Raw genomic sequence first — 26,272 nt, 5'->3', positions numbered from 1 at the left:
CAAAATTATGGCAATGCTTATAAACAAAAGAATATTTAGCGATATATATTCCAACTTGGCAATACGAATACAGTATATTCTCTAGAACAAACCCCCACTTGAAATTAGGATGACTACATTTCGTGAGTATTTAGTTTGGTTTTCTACCTTAATTTTTTAATTTTTATTTCTTTCTTTTTTATGATATTATATTTGTTTTACCTAACTTTATTAATTCATGTCTGTGCGGTTTAAAGGTTAACCGTTAGAGAATGCCTTCACCTTTAAATTCACCGTTATACTTTGTATAAAAAAACTAGTTTTTCGTTACATTTCAAGAAAGTTAATAAACATAAAATAAAAAACTCGTTTTAATATCATTTTATTTTATTTATAACTACATCTTAATGACTAGTAATAAATAAAGTGTCAGTCGCTACGTCGTGTCGTTTATATATATATACAGTATACATTTATGGGGACATTTTTGTTCAATAAGAGCAATAAAAAATACTGAAATAAATACACAGTGCATTGGTATAGCAGTGGAAGCACAAGCAAGTGAGTCCGCCTTCTTGGTTTAAAAAATGTAGTGATTTGTAAAAAAATTGGTCAAATGGCGAATATGGTTTTAGATACATTTTTTTAAATATTTTTGAGACAAGTTCAACAGTTCAGAACTGTTTGCTTATGGAAAACAAATTTATTTCGTAACAAAAAAAATAGTTAATTACAATTCTTAGTAGTGACCAATTTTAATACTAATCAACTGCAATGGTGCATAAATCTAACTACGCGAAAATTGTTCGTAAAAAATCTATTCAGTTCAGGACAAAGTGAAAAGTGAACTGTGAAGATTGATTCGCATTGAAACCGCTACAGATTTTGTCCCAAATTTACATATTATCAATATCAGTTAAAAATAATGAAGAGAGAGTTTCACAGAGAGCATTTGATAGAAATGTTTAACTGACTTCCAGGGAATTAAAATTATTTTAGTAACTCGTATCAAAAACGTATAAAAATCAATTCTCAATTCAAATCATTTTCAACAGTTCGCTAAATCTGTTTCGTGGTGTTTCAATTGGAAACTAGTACGGCGAGGAAATCGTCTCCGTTCCGGCCGGTTGGTCCGTTTATGGACTTAAAGGCTGCAGCGCCGGAGCCCTTGCTTCTGCCGAGAAGATTTGGGAAGGGAAAGTTGGGGACACCACGGTGCCGTATGTCCAGAAGACCATCGCCAAATGAAGGCTGAAATAAAAAAAAAACATTAGTGTTATTGAATAAGGAACATATTTATTAAAAAGTGAAGTATAAGAATAGTGGCTAACTGATATTTGATAATCTAATTCATCATCATCATCATATTAGCCATAATACGTCTAGTGCTGGACATAGGACTCCCCCCTAGAGGCTTGCAACCAGCATCTTCAGACGACTTTAATGAGGTCGTCTGTTGACTGTTCTAAGGGTACGGATACCTAATTTAAAAAGACGGTAAGGATCTAATTACTGGCTTCCTAAATATTATTTTGTAAATTCTATTCATAAACAAATTTTATTAATATTATAATAGCATTTTGGTTCCTAAGCATGTTGATATCGTAATGAAAACATTTCTAATATAACATACCGCGGTCTATATTGCACAAGAGCGGCTTCGTACCAAGTAAAGTATTCAATGTAAAAGTGTATAAAATAGAGATGTATGTTTATTGGAAATGTAAAAAGTTATTATCGAATCGGGATTTTCGTACACAATAAAGACATAACTGGGTGCAGACTGTGGGCGGGACATTGAATGTTCCAATGATGATATTTTACATAACTTGTGATGTCATAAATATGTGGGTAGACATCTTCTACCATCTGTTGCATTTAAATTGAAAAATCGTTTGAATTTTGTGCCACAGGTCACAAAAAAGACAATTTTACATTATTGTGATTTTTAATCTCTTGAATTTTTTTAAAAAAACGACTGGACGTGTACCAAGATTGATTAGCAGATAAACGGAAAATATATACCAACAAAATAAATATTAAAATTTTAATACAACTAAAAGTAATGTGTAAAAAATAACTCTTTTACATATTACATCGATACAAATATGTCATGGGTATAATCCTAAACTTTTATTATTATGTTCCTTTTCAAATAATATAATTTAAATTTCAAAATAAACAGAAATCGTATTATTATAAATGTCTAATCGACACACTTTTGCGAATTCCGGATCCGTGAGCCCTGAACTGAAGCTGTAACAGCCCGACACTAAATCTAAATACATCATTCAAGTTATAAAATTATGTTTCTAATCCTTCTCGAAACGTTGTTGATCAGTTAAAAAAACTATTTTAATATCAAACGAAAAAAAATTATCGTATTCATAAAATTATGTTGTAAGAATTCACGAACATAAGTATTACTTAATAAATACATTGTTAATAAACCGTCTGAATTAAAAGTATATTGTAATTTTTTACTAGATATACTGACGGCACAGGTCACGGGAAGTAGCGATCTTTGGGAAAGGTCTATGTTGTGGGCGTCTATCGGTGGGCATGATAATGATGATGACGTCATTTCTTCTCTTTATTAACGTTTCCAGGAAAAGATCTAAACGTGGTTCAATAACTTACTTGTGGTCTTGTGAAGCCGCCATTGAGAGAGTTAAACCCGAATGCAGACGATGCACTCTGGCTACCGAAGTTTCCACCTTGGGCTGCTGCAGCCGACGCGGCGCCGGATATAGAAGAACCTGCGCCGCTGAAAGATGCTGCCTGACTGCTTGCCTGACTACCGCCAAAGCTGGAAAATTTAAATTTGAAATAGTTTAATATTTTGGTTTTTAAGATTATCACCAATGCGGCTTCGTCCTTCAATATTTTGTTTATACGGTTCAAAAAGAAGGTGGGAACCTCATGAATTTTGTCGTTCATCACGGCTAATTAGTGTCGACCACTAGAAGCCAATGGGAGAAAAAAATCACAGGGTAGAGTACAAACCCACATCACACTAGATAGCAAAATACGAGGCTATCAATGAGGTTCTTCCGCAACATACAATATGACATCAGGAGAGGGAATAATAATGTGTCCAAAGTTTTTTTTTTTTAAATTAGAAGTTATAGAGGCGGCTTCGGTAAGGCTGAGTCAATAAACCAATTAACAAAGAAAACTGTTTTTGGTGTCTCTATTGTGCGTAGGTAGAGACTGGTGTAGTTTTTTGTCTCATTGCACTAGCTGGTATCTGTCCTATGTGCAAAAAGCGTTTCATAATTAATTTCCGTAATATGCTAATCATTTAAATTTACATATATATGATTTCAAATATCTGATCCCTGTTTATTAATAGATATCTCCACTTTAATAACTAAAAGAGATAAAAAGAAAGAAAAATTCTTCTTTCTTTGCCGTGATTTTAATCTATGATATATGTTTACGAAATACATTTTCAACTGGTACCAATTTTCTAAAAGCATATATTATTTTCAAGGCTCTAAACTATCAGTTTAAATACACGCGTGTTGAATTTAGCATGTTTTATTTCGTCGTGATATTTTTATGTTTTATTACTATTAGAGAACACCATTAGTCACCACTTAAAATAGAAATTTACTTAGTACCGGCATTCTTGTCGGCATCGGCTGTCTCAACTTTCATAATATGGTTTTATGTAAATAACAAAACAGTGTCATAACTTTGTATGCGGTGTGACACATTACGTTATGTATTGTTATGAAATGGTCAAACGATGTATATAGAATGCTATCAACATACTTATCTATATTTTCATTAAATGTAAATTAAACTTTAACTGGTGTATGGGCAGGTGTGCAATAGACAGATCACTCAATATTAATATTCCATCAGTCTATAATTTTGTAAAATAAAATCATTTAACTACCGATGGAGTATTTGAAAATATGACGTGTGATATGTGAAACTTGTGAAGTCTATTGTAAAAACCTTAAGGTTAAAGAAATTAAAATATTTATGGTAAAAAGATACAAAATGACATCTGTAATTAATGTAATAATAATATCTGTCAGTATTAAAAATGAGTCGCTATATATTTGAATAATTCCTGCGATATTTAACATTACAATCAGTAAACATAATATGCGTATAGGATTTATTTAAATTTATAATTAACCCGTTATGTTATTGAGAATAAACTTGATCAATGTTGAAACGGAAATTTCATAATGCGATATGTTCGAAGGGAAAAGTGATTTACTAGGATATAATATGTGATGAAGAAGTTGATCTTGAAATCTGCAATGAATCGCTTATTGAAAGTTCAACCCGCATTTCATATGCAGGTTGAACTTTCCAGTATAGTAGCCACTGGCCTTGTGATTTTCAGAGGATTCATGAAATTAAATTAAGTATCTTAAAAGAATTTTATATAAGAATAAACTTTGTATAATATATACATATTTTGATGAGCAATTAAACCACTAGTTATATTATTACTATTACTTAAATAGTAATAGTAGTTGTGGTTGGAATTTCTGCGTGAACAGCAAAACACACTAAAACATGTATAGGCCTTTTCTATCGATTTTTAAAAGGACCGTCCGTTATTTTATAACGTGGTGAAATGCAAGTATTTATCGCTATTTTTATACATCTAATTGCATCAACATGGGATGAAGTAGACATAGGGTCATGAACTGTGTCGAGATACAAGTTTTCCCGTATAATTTTTTGTACGACCAAAAGGTCTTAATTCGTGTTTCATAATATCATTATTTTAAATATCAATAAAGCTTGCAATATTTAAATAAAAAAAAATAATGACTAAAAATTTTTGTAGTATTTGTCAACATTTATATTTTAACATAAAGTTTTAATTTTAGATACCCAGGGTATGGTTATTATTTAATAAAGATTTCTTAGCTACACTTTATGCTATATTTTTTTTAAAAGACAAAAATTTATGAAATAATAAAAGAAGAATATTGTTTTACCAAAAAAAGGAAAATAAGTTTTATTGTATAATTGTTAATAAGTAATTTACTAGTGGTGCAAAAATACAAAACCTCTTTAGAACAGAAATATTTGATTAATAAATTAAACTTACTTCCCAAATCCATTAAAGGACGAGGCCTGACTTGCTGAATGCGATGCACTGAAACCTTCGTTAAAGCCAAAGGAGAACGACTGCGAGGCTGAGTGGCTAATGCCTGCACCGCTAGCGCTGCTGCTCACGCTGGCCGATAGACCGCCAGTCTCCGTGGGAGCCACGTTGAACCCACCCCCAAAGCCAAAACGAGGCTTCACTGTTCCCGACACGCGCTGGCCGCCACCTTCGCCTGGAAGCAGTGTGCTTGGATCACGTTCCAGATGTTCCAACACAGGTAGAACAGGAGGAGTGATGGGCTCCAATTTTCTTTGCTGACGTACGTCATCCGGGAATACGAATCCATTAGCCGGGACAGGCGTCGCGACCCCGACTCCGATAACAACCGAGAGGCACATACACGACCAGAGGAACTTCATGTTTGGAATGATTGAGGAGACTATGAGCGATAGACGTTGCTTCTTGTATTAATAGGGTCGCGCGAGGTCAAACGTAGCGTTGGCATGCGGCCCGCGCCACAGCCTTCAGAAAATCCACTGCGCGGTGTTCGAGTCGATGTCCTGTTCAGACACTGTGCCCCCTCCATTTAATTTATAAAACCATAAAGCTATTCCATTTTTAGCTAACGGCCCTATTGTTTTGTTTATTTGAAGACACGGAAAACTAAGATGTGGTTGGGAAATCCATTGTCCTAGTTCTAACCTACAATGTATAGTCAAGACACGTCGCAGTCGTGTATTTTACTTTTAGTATGTTGTTTGAATGAACATATTTAAACACTGTAAGTTTAGTGATTCTTATAACATAGTCTGTATTAAACGTTGTAATTTACATCAATTTTTGTTTGCAATTTAATATGCCTAGATATAAAATTTAACTAGATATTTATAATACATAATTATATATATAGATTTTAACCAGTAATTAGGCATTACGTAATATAGCTCGTACAGGTTCTTAATAAATTGTTAAAATTGCGTCAAATTATATCAGAAACCAGATTTGATCAAACTGGACAGGTTTCAATAACCTGTCCAAATTGCTTATAATATTTGTAAATAAAAAAAGATTTTTTCGATTCTTTAAAATATTTATTAGATCAGTAATTATAAATAATTAAATATTCTATTTATTAATAGTTTAATTTTTTTGTTGTATTATTACTTAAAGGCATTAAAATTATTAAAGCCGAACAAGTTTTTTTAAAAAATAATAAAACTACAAAAGTTGTCTTTTGCTGTAAACTTGGAACCAATGATATATAAAAAATGGTGCCATGGGTTATGGTGGTAGTTAAATCAACATGACCTAAATAACCCTAGCATCCACAAATATTCTCAATAAACAATCTAATACGAAGGTTGTTCGGATAAAATATCAATGTTGTCCAGACAGATAGATTACTTAGAAAAGGGACACAGGTCGAATTGTGGTAGTTCCAAGTGTATCCACTTACAACATTCGAGGCTACTGGCTGGAGTGTAATGTTACCTGAAATTGTAATACCCCTTCCAAACGGATCGGTTTTCACTAATGAACCGTTACTTTTTTAAAAAAAAGAATGATGTATTTTTGTTAATTAAAACTTCATTCGTTACCTTTTATAAATAAAAAAAAACCTAAAATAACTTTTGATACTAAAATAATCGATTCATCGCATTCGATTACTTGAATCCATTTTAATATTCAGGGTCTACACTGGTGTGTCGAAAAGCCATTAATTCAAAGAATATAATTTCCATTCAAGCGTAGTAATACTTAAGAATGCGTATAATAATGACGCAAAAATATTTCCAAAAAAGAGTTGCTCACATAACACCTAAAATAATCAATTATCCACTGGTCATTATTTTTATTTATATATCACAACAGCTATGAAGTTAAATAAATTATTTGGTTAAACCTGAATTTATGTTTGCAAAGTGAAAAAGTAATACATATATACTTAAGTGTGTTCGTATATGTATGTGTGTATAGTGTATGTATTTGTATGTATGTACACCCTAAACTGCCCTCTCTTTCATGTCTCTCATCTGCATCCAAAGATTGTCTGGTAGAGATCGCCTCGAGCGATAGGCCCTCTCTTGTACATCTATATTAATTGTTTCTTTTTTTAAATATATATGGTGTATAATAAAGTGTAAAAAATTTGAAAAGCAATCTTTGCACTTTTTGGATTAAAGAAAAACATAATGCCGTAGTACCAAAAATATAGTTTGCAAAAAGAACTGTTGACGATATCATTTGATACAGTCATTACAGTTTATTTTAACCTGTACACTATATACAAGATATGATATCTTTTTACAAAATGTACTTTAGTATACTTTGCCTTGATGTATAAATAAACACAAGTTTAGTTTTAGATCCATTGTTGATATTATATTAAAAGTCAAGAAAAGGAAATAACGCACCTAAACGGTGAAAAGTGTCAACCGCGTTATATATGATTACTTTTGATGACCATAAAAATTATTTCATTTAATTTGCTACAAAGTAATTTTTACTTGCATGATCTGAATAGATTTGCTATAGTTATTTTAAAATTTTATTATTAATTAAACAAAAATACCAGTTAATGTTATTTGTAAAAACACGGTTGGAGAACTTTATATTATTAAAATAAAATAAAAGCGTAGTAAATGCTAACGTCTTATATTCGATGACAAAGATTAATGTAACATTAGATTAAAAAATAATTTCAGTTCCTTAAAATTATTAATATGCATGAAATAATTTTTAAAAATTTGCGTTTATCTCAGCTATATTTATCGACGATAACTAGGGAATATTAGATCAATATCAATATAAAGTACCAATAAAAATGAAACTGCAAACTATAGGAAAAAAACCAGCGAAATTGTAAAGAAGTATTACCCTGAAAATTACGAAAAGGTTATTTTGGCCGACAACCATGTGGACTAAAGGTCGAATGGTTTTTTACATAGGTGAAGTTTTTTTGTTTTTACGAATATTATCAATACATATTTAATCAAATATATATATATATATATATATATATATATATATATATATATATATATATATATATATATATATATATATATATATATATATATATATATATATATATATATATAAATATTAGTTTTAATTTTTAAGCTTCATTTATATATAGTATACTACATATATTGTAAAGATTTCGTGTGTTATTTCCACTACTATTTGAGATCAACGAAAAACTATCTCTCAGCCAAAGATCAGTACGTGTAATAGCGTACGTGTAATACAAAACTGTCACTAATAATAATAATAAAATTATTATTATTGTTGACAGTTTTGTATTGAAATTATTTTAACGACTAAACTGTGAAAAAATCCGAGACATATCAAAATTTGACTTAGTGGGAGGTGGTACAAATACTATATTTTTTTTAAGCCGGACCTGATTATTAACATTTAATAAAAATAATCCACATTGTTTTCTGTTGCTTGACAATAACCTTGGATATATTTGGATGTAGTGAACAATTGTATTAAAACATATCAGATTGATTGAAAAGGTTACAGGACATGACTAATGCTGTCACAAGAAACGAAAATTCTAGAACATTTTTTATTAGAGGAAAAGGGCAAGTGACGGACAAGTTTCAAAGATTAGTAACGAATATTATATTCTTTAATTTTTTATCAAGGATATCTATATCTGTTCATGAATGAATGCAACCGACGTAGCTTTTTTTACGGCCTCTGCTAGTCGAGGCTTCTCGCCCTCCACTACCGTATTTATGGGACTGGGAATTACAATCTTATTAATAATATATAACAACTTTTATTAATATTCTTATTTAATTTCTCATTTTATTACAATTAAACAATTTTTGCTTATTTACATAACTTTTTTTTACATTAGTGTTTTACTTTTCCCTGCTATACCCTATAACTACATAGTTTAGCGGATTAGCAAGTTGAAGTAGCAGTGGGTAGGGCACATAGCGCTCAGAGCCGCTGGACTTTTAAGTGTCTGGGTGCAGCGTAGGACAACTGATCTTTTCAAGGTCGTCAGAACACGTTGGGTGCACGCTTCCGATCGATCTTATTGGATACCTATTACGATGCCTATGTTTACCAGTGGACGTTTTACGACTAAATGTTTTAAAGATTTTTAATATGTACATAAATTTCTGATATGTTAATTATTATTTATAATTTGATATATCAAGCATAAAAAAGACATTAAATTGTTTTTTTTTTTATGTAACTTGGAACAGTTATTTGGTTTGACTGTGTGAGCTGCGGTCAAGCCGGGGTCGCACGTTCTGTGTCATGGCCGCTTACACTCACATGTCTAAATGCACGTAAGTGTATTAATTTGTAACCTATCGTCGCTTCCACACGTCACGATACTTCGAGTGACGTCAATACAGGGACTCTTTTAATCAAAACCAAACGAGGAGCTGCACCTAAAGTGCAACCTTTCGTTCTTGGCTGTAACAACATTGAATCTTTGCCAATGTATTTATTTATTCAAAATGCCATTAAGTTACATTATAACGAAACACCACAAAGTTATTAAAAATAAGATATTTTACAAATAAGAGCAATTTTTTTAAAAATAAATGAAGCTACGGCTTTGTAATATTTGCGATTTTAAATAATTTAAAAAAAGCTAATAAAGTTTTAAAGGGGTGACTAAATAGCTCCTTTACCTTAATTTAATGTGTGGTACACCCTATCTAAAAACCAAAAGTTTCAGAAATGATAATTAACTTAAAGATATGACGTAATATGTAGTTAGAAAAAGCGTTTTCAAAGTTTAATTACTATAAATTAAAATTAATTATCGTTTACTATCTATCTCTGTAGACTTTTCACTGCAAGTATTTATTGATCTGTGGCATTTCAAAAAAATTTCAAAGTGATCACTTTTTACGGGGTTACTGGAAGTAGTTGTCAAAGGTTAAAAGCTCAAAATAATTGATACATAAACAAAAACATCAACGGGGACTTATAATCTAAACTACAAATTTGAATTTCCGTAATTCCATTTTTAAATAACGTCGAATTTAGTTAAATTCATGTAAATACATAAGTAAAATATATATTTCATGTAATAATGTATTCAATATCCAAGAGTTTTATGGCAATAACATAAAACTTCGTAACAAATTATATTGTTTAACAGTTAATGTTTACTAATAAGAAGTAATAAAAATTCATTAAATTTGCAACCAATAACTTTAGACTACAGACCACTAGTTTAATAAGCGACAGCAAAAGTTAGAATGCTTGCTATCGTGACCATTTGTTCCACAATACATTAACGTATTTAAGAAGAAAATATATGTTTTTAATTGAAAATTTCATTTTGTTTCCGGTAACTTCTATGTGATGTTTAATTTTAATTTTCTAAAATATAGTCATTTTTAAGGTTTAACTAAAAAACTACTATGATATCGATTAGCGTAATTATTGTGAAACAGTATATTTGCGCAACCTTCGTATTGTTCTTAACGACTTTTTTCTATAAGGTTTTCTTAAAACCTTTCTTTTATTGTTTCGGTGTCGTTAATTATGAGGATTATGGTCTCGTCTCACTATCATTACTCCATAAAAAGGTCACATAGGCTTTCCCCAAAGATTACCAAAAGGACTGATTGGAAGTGGCATGCATCCAAAGGAAGACGCTGAAGGTTATTATAGTCAAAGGGGTTTTATTGTGAAAATAATAATGCTGCTAGGTTTACATATTATTCCGGATCAAATTTTTTAAAAGAATTAGTCTTATATAAATAAAATAAAAAATACACAAAATTTTGATGAATAGAATAAAAAAAATGAAAAGAATTAAAAAAGAAATAGAATAAAAAAATACAAAATTTTGATGTTTGCGTTTAAATGAATAATGGAAAAAATCCATAAAAAAAAGGCTATTCCTGCGAACATAAACCGGACAATGTGGTCCGGTACGTGCTAAAACGAGAAAGATAAAATCATACACGGAACTGCATCACGTGGTTGTCGTAACCTGTTTCATTTAGCGGACGAAATGAAAGCATTATTCGTGGAGTCGCCTCCTACATTGACCCCAAACAGCATCCGCCTCGGCAACCGTCATCGTAGCCTGCTAATCCCATTAGGTCTGTGTCACACTATGGACGCTATATTATTCGTGCTACAGAAAAAAAAATAATGGTCATATATGGATGAAATCGAAAAAAGATAAAATAAAATTCATAGGTTAGCGAATGAAATAATGAAGCACAATCGAAATTATAATCAAATATAAAATTTGACTGGGATTTTTTCGAGTTGATTTAAAAAAATTAGTGTTCACATAAAAATTACAATACATAAAATACTAGAAGTGGGGTCCTCCAAATTAGTGACCAAATAGTAATATTAGTTGCTAAAAATCGATTTATCGTGGAGAATGAACAAATTATTAAGCCAATATTCTATCATTTTTACATTCGATAATTAATTATCACTCATTTGTCATGAGTATGCCAAAAGAGCTAAATTTTATAAAACTAGAATTAAATTAAGTTTCCGTATATAGTATATATAATTGATGGAGCTAAGAGAGATTCGGTCAGGTTTTTTGCTGTCACTTTTATTGGAGTATATTATATTACTCAGGATTTTGAATGACAAAATCTTGCGACACAACACACTGGTAGTACGAGGAAATGTCACTTATAATTAAGTTATTTCCCCGTTTGTTTTGTCACGCTTTAGTAAATTTAAATACGAGTTTTAAAAAGTGACAAGAGCTCTGATGTTGTAGGTTATCCATTATTGTTGAGTAATGACGAGAGAAGTTGGTTTCGAAGGTAATAGAGTACATTCTGTTAACCTAATTAGGATTCAGTACCTAAATAATGATATAAACATTTTTCATTACAAAAATAACTAAATCAATGATCCAGGAATAATATTATTTCGGTATGGGTTCCTTATGTTCTTGTAATAAGAAATGTGATTATATGGATTTACGTTAAAGAATATTTTAAGTTAAAATAATGTTACGTGGCATGTAGAGAGTTGCATATAAGTACATTATAAGTAAACTTGTTTTTGACGTTCGTATCACAAATTATAAAAAAGTAATATCTAAATACATCTGTGTATTTACACCCTAACAACAACATTGTTGTTAATATCTTCGAAAATACGATTTCATTACGGCTATTCACGAATTCTTTTACAAGTTTTTCTACTTATGTAATTACTTATAAATAAATACGTGAGTTAGAAACATATTTTTAATTAAATAGTTTCAATAATAACCATGTTAATGCGGGTGGTAATTGACTGTGACCAAAACAAAACCCATTGTGAATAGATTAACGCCAAAGTTTTTGACTTTTGAATCTAGGATACACCGGTTTACTTATAATGTTTAAAAGCAGTTGTGACGTTTTATAAACTTTCCAAAGTGTGTTCCTCTCGGTAAACAAATCCGCTACTTATGATCAAATAATATGTTATAATGTCAAAACTTTTTGTAAGATCTTTTTTTTTAAGATCACACATATTATAAATTGTATCTCAATCGATATTTGAAATTGATATTGCAATGCAAATCTATGGAAGAGCCTATGCCCGACAGGAGAAGATCTATACCCGGAAGACAGAAACAATATTAATGATGATGATGCTGATGATTGGTTAGATATGATATGATAGATCAATGAAAATTATAATTTATCCTGCTATTAAAAAACATACCTTAATTATTTACACTACAACAACAATTTCCGATGACACTAAGATGCAAGAAAAATCTCAACGAGTGCGTGATTCTGTTAAATAAAAAAACTCATTATTTTTGAAAAAAATAGAATACTCGAATTTATTTGTAGCGTTTAATATTCTAAGTACTATATATTAAGTGTACAACCAATTGTGTTCTAAAGTTACCGTATCTTATACGAAAAAAAAAATACTATGGCTAAAGGAATGCAATAAAATCGTAAAGAATGTTGTGACACGACTGAAGACCAGTTTTGTGTAGATCAAAAAATTGCATCTCTGTAGATATTTGAAGGTCAGTTGCATTTTATACGTGTTTTGTGAACGTGTTATTTAAATGTGGTATGAAAGTACAATTTCTGTAAAAATATTTCAAAAGGAAATTTAAGTGACCGAAATAAGGTAAGGTAAAGATAAAAACAAGCTTACAATAATTATTAAATATTGTACTATAAAATTACATATTTTCTACAGATATTTATTCTAAAGACGAACTCGGTTTTTGAATAAATATCTAAGAACTCTCAATGTACACGGTTTCATATATTGTTTTTTTTTTTTTTTAATATTACATAAAATAAAATAAGCCATGATAGCCCAGCGGTAGAGAACTAAGACTTGATTGATATCGCGGGTTCGATTTTCGGGATGAAAAAATTCACAGTTACTGCATTAATTATATACCACACTGTGATAGCAAACCCGCCTGACAAGCATGCCGATTATGTTATATCCCTTTAGATATCTTTGGTTTGGCCTGTGCCTTGCAGTGGACGATGAATACAAAATAAATCTATGGGAAACACTGGTTGATATTTTTATTAATATAATACCGTTATTTTATATTTTTATTAACATAATATGAGGAACTTTACTAAAATAAAATACTTCGCTTGAGACGCCTAATGCTAACAGAACTTATTATTATCTGGGAAAGAAATATTTTTAAACCCACACAACTAAAGATGAATAGATACTATAAATTAGGTAATGAAATAACTAGGAATGAATGTTGTGAATTTGTGTACGGTAAAAGAGGAACGAGAGGTAAAACAGCGACTTCTTTCTATAAGCTGTTAAAGGATTTAGACCTGTCAGAAGCGAACATCAGCTTATTTCTCAAATGAGTTTCTAAAATGGTATTTGTAGAATCATTCAAAATTTCGTTCAGTTAAATGCCAAAGCATTGTAAGACCTAAACTTGCCACGCGGGTCGTCAGTCCGAACTACCATGCGATGGACTGGGCATCCGAATGCTGAAGCCATGGAATTCTGAGAAATTACGTGTCTTTAATCAATCCAACGTTCGGTACATTACGAAATACTACATTAAATGTTGTGATGAGCTTAAAACGTTGAAACATACATTACAGAGAAAGTGTTTAAGACATTAAAATTTAAAATGTTTTTTTACCGATTTCCATATTTTACGATAATTGGTTATGAGTCATTTAGAGTAAGTATTTTAGTTAATTGCAGATTCGTTTCAGTTTTTGTATGTTAAACCCAAAAGCATGTCATCGTGGACTAGAATGGCATTAGGAGCCGTACTTAACTTATTTCTCAAAATTTAAGTCTTTGTCCTTAATAACATATTAAATATTAGTTGGGATTATTCATATGTCTTGCTTCACTAATTTATAGAACGCCTCTTCAAGGCCCCTACTTCCAGCCACTACATGGAACATCCTTCTCAGTAATCTGAGATTGTGGCGGCTTCTCAATCTGGTAAAACATATGTAACATGAGGGTCCCCGGGGAACTACCCCAGTTAAGTTACATTAAAGAGCCTTAGACTAAGCACTTTAATCTCTCTACCACCTCAAGGTCGATGCCGTAAATACCTAAACCTGCCGTAAATGCCTACGGTCTAACAACATTTGTACATTTGTCAGCGAGCAAAAAAATACCTCTAATGAGAGAGAATGTATACCTCATTTGTCAGCCAAAAACTTCACTGGACGGAATCATATTTTTAATAAAATTGCGCATAACTTTATCAAACTACCATTAAAATTAATTAAAAACACATCTTAAAAACAAATTAACGAAAAAAGAATATAATTTATAAGTTTATTTATTTGGGCAAATATCTTTAGCTATGATGTATTTTGATTATTTTGTTTTCATTTAAGGTATGTCTGGTAAAAGATGAATATACTAAAATCAATGTCGTTAAATTTTTATTTAAAAGATTTATTGTTGTGTTTTTTCTTTCATCTTCTTTTCCATAACTATAACACCTGGCGAAGTGGAGTATAGTAAAAAAAGAAATAGAGATAAAAAACTTGTGGGTTAAGTTTCGATATTGAAAAAATGAATTTTATCTTTCTGTCTTTACCTTGTGATGGCTCTAGCACCTCGTTTAAGCGGTTTAGTCATTCTCAAAAATGTTACATTAATTTACTTTTACGATAGAATTGCGACAGATAAATAACTTCTGGTAGTAAAAACTCGGCGGGGATAGATTGTGAACAATTATTAATTTATAATATTACGTGCATAAAATTATTAAATAATAATGTATCTAGCAATAAAATCACTTTTTCTTAGGGTAATATATTTATCACGTTATTTATTGTTTCTATACATAAACCATTATTGGTAGGGTGTACCTAACATTTGATAGGTTAGTAAGGAAAAGCTTTTTAAAATTCCATTTACTACATGTACATTATTATTATTTCTTGTAGTTCTATTCCACTTTCACAACCACTTTCCAATAGAAAAATAAATATTTCAGAGTAATTATAATCGGTGATTGATAATAGGTGTAAAAGCTGCTTATAAATGAGCTATATATTCACTCAACGCTTTCACACTTATTTCATCCTGTATATATAATCCTTTTGAAATACTTTTTCGCAAACGATTTTGTTATATCATTATCATCTTGACTTAGAAATTAAGTATTTAATTCTAGTTATTGTATTGTAATGTAATTTTGAAACAGAAAATACTTCTTTTTTATTTATTAATGAAATCCTGCCTCTTTACTCACACATTCAACTTGTTTTAAATGTAGCGTAAACACTTCGTTAAGTTACGTATAGAAATAATACACATTGTGTTTATTATGTTCTGGACACATGAAAGACATTAGTTGCGGTTTCCTCGGACGCCGCAGTATTATTGGAATAGCACTGTGTGCAAGTCTTCCTTTAAACGACAGTGTGAATAAGACTTTATTATTAAAAATATAAGCGTCGTGTAGAAAATTCAACAGTAAAGGTTTCGTAAACGTCTGTTCTTTCAGTATTTCTTTTTGTGACGTCATGTTATATGTATGTATATGTATAGACTTTTCAATAAGTTTTCCAGAAAACGTGATGCCCATTAGTCGCAGTATTTACACAGCTTGAACCGTTTCAAATAACAACTCACGAATAATAATACTTAAATGAGTATTTGTTGCAGTAGTTTTCAGTGTCGTTTCGAGCTCTTCATATAGCAGTTAAATTGTGAACAACTTCAACTAATCGTGAATTTGCGGCTGGAAAATGGCGTATTTAGTTTTGTTTACCACTATTGCGTTATTAATCGGTGCTCATGGTAAGTTACTGAATTATGTTTGATAATTTTTTTTAATAATTTATTGATTATTTTATCTTCATTTACCTGTTCATGCTTATAAATAAACTATTACGTAATATATCACCTTAATAAATATTTTCTTTTAATTAAAAAAATCCTTTACTGGAACATTAAAAATAACATATTATTTTTCATCATATATTTTTTAAAGTATGAAATTCAGATCGGTAAAGTTTTTAGTTTTTATGAAATGAAAATAGTCTTTTCTAAATTTTTTCATTATCGTTACATATTTCATATTGCTTCATTAATGAAATACCACAAAAAGTATTATGTTTGCACCTCTTATATCGTTGATTCGAAAATTAAATTATTTTTGGACAATGTTCAATTATCACGTATAAAAGTATGACACATTGTCGGCACATATAATTCTTAATTTTTGTTATACAAAGACGAGCTGATTGTGGAATAACATCTTTACAAACAGAAAAATGTCAATACAGAAATTATCAATGATTTATTTAACCAGAAAAACTTGTTTAAATTATGAATAAGTGACAAGTATTGTGTGCATCAACGGGTTGGTCTAGAAGCTTCCATCCACTTTATGTATTTGTACAGCGTTATCGAAAAGATTATTGGATTTGTTAAAAATTATTGTAGTGGATCTCTACTGCTACATTTTACTATACACAAGATAAAGTAAGAAAATATAAGAGTTCCACGGCAAATGCTACGCTTTATTACGATATGTTATATATCATTTATACCAGCAATGTTCCATCGGTTGCATCAGCAATGTGTGCTGCATACTGCCACATCAGACATTCTTCGAGCTTCTTCTGTGACCATAGTTTTTCTGCGGATCTCCTTATTTCTGTTTTGGTCAAGCAGCGAATCTCCGCGCATAGCTTTCTCGATTGTTTTTTTTTTTTTTTTGGGTGAACCCGAGCCATTTTATGAGGATTATAAGCGAGCACATCTCAGATCCGTATTTCATCACTGACGACATATATTGGTAAAATACTTTCGTCTTCAAACAATGCAGTATGGGCAGTTAAGGTGTCTTATACTGTTTGTGTTCAAAGTTTTTACCGCTATTGTAAAAAGTACCGTTAGTAAAACTCTAAACAATCGCAAGGAAGAGAAGGGAAATGTTAAAAATCTGCATTTGCTTAGAAAATTAGCGTTTTAATTGTATCTTTTCCGAGCTATCCTAATCCTCAATAACATGATCAAAAAAATCTCGTCTTGCGAAATTTATTCTTATGGCCAAAATAGCGTATAAGTCTAACAACTATATTGGCTAATGTTCAATTTTACTTAAGTCCAAATCATAATAATTAATACGTTTGTATAGGCGTTTCCAGATATCTCTATTGATATTATTATACACATAGCTAGAATTAATAACTTTTTTGAAGAAACTTCTCTCCAAGACTTTATTTAATTCTCATAGTATAGATTGCTTTGAAAAAAGAAGTTTCATGAAGCGTATGATTTAAGAAGGATTAACTTGTTATAAGAAATGTATTATTGTTATGTCTATAAAGACACATAGATAGGTTATAATTTTTCAAATACTATATATTATAATAATTATTATTTTTTTTACAGCCGACAGTAGCGATGACGACAATAATCCATTCCAAGGGTAAGCTAAAAATTTAACCTCTTATATATTATAAAGCATGTTATTCATCGAACTAAAAAAACATAATATGATTATTGGAAGTACAAGCAACGTAAGTTGACCAATGTTTGTTTGCTTTTTATATAAACAGAATGCTAAACAATTTGTTTTTTTTTTCAGATTTCCTTTTGGACAGGTAAGTTAAATAATAAAATAAAATAATTGAATTATAAGCAGTCGATATGTTAGATGTTTTAATTTCAGTCTTTAAGTTCGTCTTTGTAAATTATTAATTAGCAATAGGATAATAATTATTTATGCCATTTATCATAATTACAGTTTCCTAATTTACATTTTCCAAATATTCATTTTCCTGCAATCCCTTTCCCTAAATTTCAACCCATAATACCACCATTCCCAACCATTAAAATACCAAGCGCCGATGAAATTATCAGTAAAAACCCACAACCAGGCGAATCGTATAGTGGTATTGTGGTACATTCATCCAACGGGTATACCACAGATGAAAATGGCAACGTTATCAAAACTGGTGGTACCACAGTGGTAACTAACGACAATGGTGAGATCAAGGAGTATAAAGGTTGGTATTGAATAATGTTTCTATGAAATTAATGAATCCCGCAAAAAGCGATGGCTGAAGATCCCGAAGGAACCCACATTTATAAACGGACGCCTTCTATCTACTGCCGTTCCGATACACTGTATTTGTAAATGCCGGAAATGGATATAATGAACATTCAATAAAACAAAAGGTCTGCCGACAGACGCCCAAAACAAGGTCTTGCTTTGCCCAAGTCGAGCGAGTTCCGGAGATTTTAATTATGGCGACCACGATCCGGAAGACTCGGCGTGGGTGTGCTCCCCATTGCGCCATGTCACACCCTGGAACAATCCCATAAACGATACAAGAAACCTGCTGCTACCTAATACAATGAAATAAATAATCTAATGACTTTAGCTAAGCTCTTGGAAGTTTCTTAAAGCTTGCTAATAGGGCTAACGTAAACCGCTGCATCGCGTCTTATTTGCGTACTACGTAGAAGGTAGTCTAGTAAGTATAGCGATTTCAGTAGCAATTTACTGGCAAGAATAAGCTTCTTAGGGTAGGTTAGGGGCCTTCAGTATTCTGCCAATACTTGCCCGGACATATTTCCAATGGGCAAATAGTATGTATCAAAGACAAAAGAAATAAATCTGTGTTTGGCTTGCATCTACAGGATGTTACTTCTGATTACCCATGTATATAATTTGACCACCCTGGAATTTTTTCAATAATACTCATTCTGTTCTGTACAGCAACTATACTACACAGCTAATTTGTCTATTTTATTCAAGTTTATCGCTACGTTATTAATGTTGTAAATATATTATAGCATATCGCTATTTTATTGTGATTCTACATGAGCAATTCGTGACTATAATAAAGCGGAATCACTGTATGACGTACCGTGAAAATAGCTTCCATAGCTATTATACCTTCACGCATATAGTTTAAATAATGATAACAATAAGTCACACTGTGTCCGGACATAATATCGACAGAATTATTTCCAAAGACACATATTTAGCGACGGACAACAGATGGAACAGCTATTTCATATAAATTAGATTACATAGGGTTCGTTTTTACTGTAACAATTAAAACTTATTAAATAAAATATCAATTTGTAAGTTACGTAAACAAGTGTCAAAATATTATTTCGATATTGTGTCTGTAGATCTCTGATAATTTAACCTTACATATAGTGATTGGTTGTAGGTGTAACGGTTTTAAAATGTTGAATAAATAGATTAGTCGATTGCTGTCAATCAATTTTAATAATAGAGTCAGAAAAAGCGATACGAAAATTTTGATTACTAGATATTAAAATGAAGATCGATCGACGATCTGTCCATGCAGGCTTTATTTATACTTTGCCAGAAGTTATTGGCATTTCGAACAAAAAAAAAATTTCAAAGAAAAAAAAATACTTCAATGCGAATTTTTTTTTACTTTACACTGGGTGCTTAGAAATAGGTGTAAAAGGTATACAACTCCTTGCTGACTAAACTTCACATTCACCCCTTTAAAGCTATTACACGTATAATCAATGACGTTAAATATTTAAAATAATCGTAGCGACTAAAACTGGTTTTTACTGATCGTTAAAGTTTTAAAAATTTAAAATTAACGAAGAATATTTATTTTTAAAATAATCAATAATTACGGTATTTAAGATATTTATTTTTATTTTGTATTTCTCTATTTACAGTTGGCAATAACCCGCCTGACATAAAAAGCAACGCGTGAGTACATATTCTGGTATTAATTCTGTTATAATATATTAGTGAAAATGTAACTTATATAATTTATTGTTTCAGAGTGCCACCGGTAAGGAACGAATAGAGGATAAAAACATTTTAAATGTATAATAGTTTAAGCAATTAATGATAAAAACTAATTTAATTCAATAACTTTAAAATAAATGCGTAAAAAATTAGGACGGCATCAAAACATAAACAGGTAATTATACTATTTTTTTATTTCTACTTACTCAAAATACAAAGACGAACTTTAAATATTAGCAATTTATTTTTGATTTAACCTATAATTAAATTTGTAATTATTTTTTTTCTGTTTCAGTTTAAACATCCAAAGGTATCGTAATTAAAAATAATTTAAATAATCATACCGTCATGGTTCTAAATAATTAACATAAATCTTAATGCACTTTTAAACATGACTTCAGCACACTAAATTTCACATACTACAACTATAACATATTTCATTTCGGCAGATTACGATAGAGAAAGGAAGGGTAATATTATATTTTTTATTAAATAATCTTGAATTCAAAATATTCTTTTACTATTTGCAAGTTTGAGAAAGACTGACTTTAAAGAATCTTAACTAGATTTTCACAAATTAATGTAATAATAACAATAATTAATAGTAAAAACTTAACTTTAATAAAACGTCATATTTGTTTTTTAATGGTAATTTAATAATAATTTTAATTTCTCAGCACCCCGAAATAAATTTATCGAAGGTAAAAATCCATTTAAAATTATTTCTTAGTAATTTTCTTACTTAAACGTAAACGTATTTGAGATGTTTTCGTTTGTAAAGTTTCTTCACGGAATTACGTGACAGAAATCTCTCTTTTATATTCCTAACAAAAAATGTAATTTTTTATTTGATTGGGAGCATTAAAGGAAAGGGGAATGGCATACACATATATTACAATATTGTCCTCCGTCCGCATCGAGTGGCCTTATGAGGGTGATATAATTTTTTTACCAGCTAATAAAATTCATGAAAATTTTAATTTCTATAGCAGTTATGGTATGAAAATATACATATTTAAATGGACGGAAAATTAACCCCTTGCAGAAGGAAATTCGTAAAATTTTTCTAAGCCCATCTTTACTTGGCAAAACAAATATTTCTACAAAAAATCATGTCTCTAAGCCATATTTGTCCAGAGATATCATAATGGGCCAGGATATCTATAGTTGAAGTCTAATATTTTATTAAAAACTTAATTTTAAAAACAATTGTAAAGAAAGTTTTATAAATGATGTAATAAATAGTTTTGTTGCAGCTGCCAAAAATAGTTCTACCGAAGGTTAGCATGTTAAAAATTACATTCTTAAATTGATAAACAGGTTTAAAATCTTAAAGTCAATAGATAAAATAATATAAATAACCCATAAATATTGCAATAATGAGGAAGTCATAAATTTAGAAAAATACGACACAGCAGTGACGATAAAAGAGATACTTATTTGTATCTATATGTTATATCAATAACGTAAACTACTTACTAAAAAAATTAAAACCGTATGTCACTATCGTTAATAATCATTTATTTACTTATTTCAGTTACCTGACATAGATATCCCGGGGGTAAATTTTATTTCAACGTTTGTAGATATTTTCATAGTTAATTTGAATTACTTTTTTGTTGGAAATTTTTCAAGTTATTCACTACACCATTCTCGTTAGTGATTACTAAAAAAAATATTTTACAGATCGTGAATATTAAGGGTGTGCAGGTATCGATAATATGAATTTATTTATTATTAGTTTACTTATATTTAAATTTCATTTAGACAATTGGGAAAAATATTATACAGAGTAAATAATAACATCGATCGGCCTAAAATAATTTTTTATTACAGTTGCCAACAATTGACTTATCTCAGGTACACTTAACATTTTATTAAGTCACATTGTTTTGTACAGAAAATAAACGCAAAACTAAAAGTTTACACGTAATACACTTTTATAAAATAATAAATTTTAATATTTTAAATAAGTTGTTATAAGGAATGCTTACATAAATAATAATAAAGTTAATAATTACACTAATCAACGCGTTATGACGTAAATTTACAATTCACAGCTACCGGATATACCAGCATCTGAGGTATTTAAAGAATATATACAAGCATTCTTTCTCAAATACTATTGTTAATATAAATCTTAAAATGAATTAACATATAAATAGATTTCAAATATAATCCAATTCAATCGTAATCTCGACTAGCTAATTTAAAATTAATAAACTTATAACTTACATTTTTCTTACTTAATAATAAATAAACAATACAATATCTCATTTTTAAACCACATATAGCTCTCGATGTAGTAAATAAAAATTAATAAAATTGCAAAGACGTCTTGAGAAATATAACTTTTTTAAAAATTAAAACATTCGAAACGTCAATTTCAATAGATATCTTTACGATACTTACTTTATTTTAAAAAATATAATTATTCTGACTTTTATACATTTCATTTCAGTATACTGAAATTAAAATTACTGAGGTATTTATAATACAGATGTTATAAAATAGTTATGATACCATTGTTGTCTTTATTAATTTTTATAACACGCAAGCAAATAAGTACATCTAAATGTAATGTATTAATTAATAAGCTATGAACTAATACGGCACAATATCACTGTAACATTTACTTTATGGTTATGTTCAACATCTATTTCTATAATTTACAAAAATCATATAAACTAGTGGGTTTGTATCTTTTTTTTTAACTTTATACATATTCATTAAATTTCATTTTTTGGAAAAACGCGTCTTTCAGATCGGTCTTGTTGATGCTTGCGTTAATATACACAGCACAGCTATAATAATTATATTTCATTTATTATTTGTGGGCATACCAAAAACTACACATCTGTCAAATTCAAATATATGATCATGTCTGCCGATAGACGCCCACTGAAAAGCGTATGTCTGCCCTAAGGATAGTACCGATGACCGATCTTGCGATGCATTCATCGACTTCCTGCGACTTGACTATGTCGTCGTAGGAGGCCTCCCCACCTCACGTCTAATAAAAAAGATAATAATTGTCACTAGCTTTCTATCCTTCTTTTTTCAAATATTACTTTTTTGAAAGTCTCTTCTTGAACAAAAATTTGACTTAAAACAACGAGTTTTCTTTATTAATGAAAATATAATTTTTAAAGGGCGAATAGGTATGTACAAAAAACAGTTAACCAATACTATTTTTATTTGGATCTGTATATTGTCTTGCTAACTCTTTTTTATTAACTCTTCAGGTGCCCAAGGTGCTGCCACTGCCATTACTGTTTCCACAAATCAAGGTGAATAAAGCTAACATACACAATACCATTTTTTTCCATTTTTCAATCATAATCATATCAGTAAATAAACTACCATTGCAAGGCATGAGCCTCCATCAATGATCACCACGATGGCTGGACTTGCTATGCTTACTTACTTACGTAAGAAAAGGACCAATATTTAGCCACTTCCGCACATGCAGTGGTAGTCGTGCAACAAAGTGTACCGCCCGCCAGCCCGCTGATAAATGCGTATGCGGCAAACAATGCGAATTACACAACCGCCACCGTTAAATCACTGAAACACGTGTTTCACCCTTCAACGGGGCATCTTCAGGAGTTATGTTACACCGATTAGTGCCAAACACAGAGTTTGTGTTTGGCACTAATCGGTGTAACATAACGCATTTATCAGCGGGATGGCGGGCGGTGGATTTTCTTACTTAGGATGGACTTTCGCAAGGTAATGCCTGATTCTATTAAATAATTACTTACTTACGCAAGAGCGAAGTGTCTTACCTGCTACCAATTTAGACGAGCATATGTCGGTTTTTATTAATAATATATTTCATGTAAAAATATGCCGCCTGTATCTTTATTGTAATATATTATATATGTAATAGTTTCGTAATTATAAAAGTAGATTTAGTAACTCAAGTACATATTGCCATCTTATCTATGCTGTACATAGATAAGATGATACGGATGTTATAAAACCCAAAATTTTATTTTTCTTCTAGTTAATTTCATTACACCCCGAAGATTTGAAGAAAGTTGAACCCGCTGCAAATCGAAATTTCATTGGTTCCTCATCGTCCAGCTTCAGTGTATCGAGCTCCGAGAACGGGAAGAATAAGTACGCAGGCGCTACCAAAACCGTTGTAAACAATAACGGACAAGTTGATGAACAAACTCTTATATTAGAAAACAATATCATTTGAAATATTAAAACATTTTTTATGTTACGTAAAGTGGCAGTTTTCGCAGCAACTTTGTCATTCAATAATTTTGGATTTTAACAATATAGCTTTTGTAACGAACTTCATTATTTGAAATAATTTCTCTATTTAATAGTTTTAATTAAATTACTGTTTCTTTTTGTACGTGTAACTGTTTTCCTTTTTTGTATTCAATTATTTAATATAATTAATTAATCAATCTATTTACTTTTGCAATTAAATTTCTAAAATTTTATGTAATTGTTGTTTTATTTGATGGTATCGTCAAAATGTTACTATCGTTATAAGACCCTCACACTTATAAGTGAGAGACCTTTAATGAAATGATTCTATGTGAGTCTGCCAAACCTCTTTGGGTACAATGTCATTATAATATCAAAATAATGAAAAAATATTTTGAAGATAGAGAAAAAAAACTTAGGGCGGCTAAATGTTTAAACGTATATCCTTGTAGTTATATTGCTATGATTTTTTGAGTTTCAAAATGCAAAATACAAAACTTCACAAAATTCCATTGTAGTCGTCACCTTTCCGGTCTTCAATTGTGACCAGTTCTGGTAAGCTACTAGACGCCTCGATTGCCCAATGTAATGAAAAGGTAGTATAGACGTAAAAGACTATTTCTTCCGAATAGATCATGAGTTTCACTTTTGACAGGCCGAGTAGTGTGAATATTTAATAGCTACTGCTTACATAATCAGCATTACACTAGCATCGTTCTACAATAAAACATCTTAAAATATTCATAAAACTGCAATGTGCTCGTGTGACGGATATTAGAAAAGATTTGTATTGCAACTAAAGCAACATTAAAAGGGTATAAAAACGATAAATATTTATCTAAGATATTTATGAAGAGCACAAATTTGTTTACTTTTAAATCAACATAGGAGGTCAATCTTTCGCAAACGACAACTATCTTGCGACAACTATTGGATGAACTTGGTTAGTAAGGAAATATGTTGATTCGATTTATTAAGCGGAGGGTCATCAATTGACAGAAACGGTTGATAACGGTGTACATATCTATCTATTACTGATTACTTGTAATACAAAGTACTTTTAATACATGTACTGTAAATATAGTTTAATACTATTATAACATATAAATTACACAGATAAAATAAAATATAAACATTTATCCAGTAATATTAGAATATACTTCTCTAGTCATAGGTTATGATATTCCAAAATAATTAATACGTAGAAAATAGATTATGTAATCGTTGATACCTAAAATTTGGTACTAAATCATTGGTGAAGGTATATCTCATTGCCTAATTTTCCATTTGTGTTTATACTGTGTGATTGTTTCTAGTTACATGTGCAACTTGTACTGCACCAGTGTATATGCTTCAAATTGTTATAGAACTTTAATAACTCCATGCTAAGCTCGATACTTCAGGATAAAAATTATTCGAGGAGAAGTTTTCAAATATATGTTTATAATTTATATTTTCCTATTTTTCTAAGACGAAAGAGTTGGCGTAAAATTAACTGCCTATATAATTTAATTATGTAAAATAATTTTACATATAATTGCTATATTAAAACTGGTAGGCGTTTATAAAGATATACGGGTTGTTTGGTTATAGGTTTAAAAGGTTTAACGGTTTTTGCTGACAAATAAGCTATACATTACCTTCAAAGCTTTTACACTTATATATACTAATCACACTAAAAATGTATGATTTTTTTTACACCGTTTAAAACTTTGCTTCTAGATAAACTTACACCA

The 26,272-nt window shown here is 30.2% G+C and overlaps 2 protein-coding genes across 2 annotated transcripts; one reads left to right on the top strand and one right to left on the bottom strand.

Annotated features, from left to right (window-relative positions):
• Positions 1 to 411: 411 nt before the first annotated feature.
• Positions 412 to 5,595, bottom strand: LOC137926973 (uncharacterized). The gene is made up of 3 exons (XM_068770733.1): positions 5,069 to 5,595; positions 2,620 to 2,788; positions 412 to 1,230 (listed from the first exon to the last, which is right to left on the bottom strand). The coding sequence occupies exons 1-3, from the start codon at positions 5,485 to 5,487 to the stop codon at positions 1,060 to 1,062; spliced, it is 759 nt and encodes a 252-aa protein (XP_068626834.1). The 5' UTR covers positions 5,488 to 5,595; the 3' UTR covers positions 412 to 1,059.
• Positions 5,596 to 16,125: 10,530 nt separating this feature from the next.
• LOC137926924 (seroin-like) lies at positions 16,126 to 24,710 on the top strand. Its single transcript, XM_068770664.1, has 9 exons — positions 16,126 to 16,339; positions 17,942 to 17,978; positions 18,138 to 18,153; positions 18,297 to 18,558; positions 20,231 to 20,264; positions 20,340 to 20,349; positions 20,602 to 20,616; positions 23,552 to 23,596; positions 24,316 to 24,710. The coding sequence occupies exons 1-9, from the start codon at positions 16,288 to 16,290 to the stop codon at positions 24,514 to 24,516; spliced, it is 672 nt and encodes a 223-aa protein (XP_068626765.1). The 5' UTR covers positions 16,126 to 16,287; the 3' UTR covers positions 24,517 to 24,710.
• Positions 24,711 to 26,272: the final 1,562 nt, after the last annotated feature.

This window comes from Battus philenor, unplaced genomic scaffold (assembly GCF_028537555.1).
Source record: "Battus philenor isolate CCGP_79_NKW_IND1 unplaced genomic scaffold, ilBatPhil1.0.hap1 SCAF_3, whole genome shotgun sequence".
In the NCBI taxonomy this organism is placed as follows: domain Eukaryota; kingdom Metazoa; phylum Arthropoda; class Insecta; order Lepidoptera; family Papilionidae; genus Battus; species Battus philenor.
The sequence above is the reverse complement of the archived record's forward strand: the minus strand, read 5'-3'. Positions and strand labels throughout refer to the sequence as shown.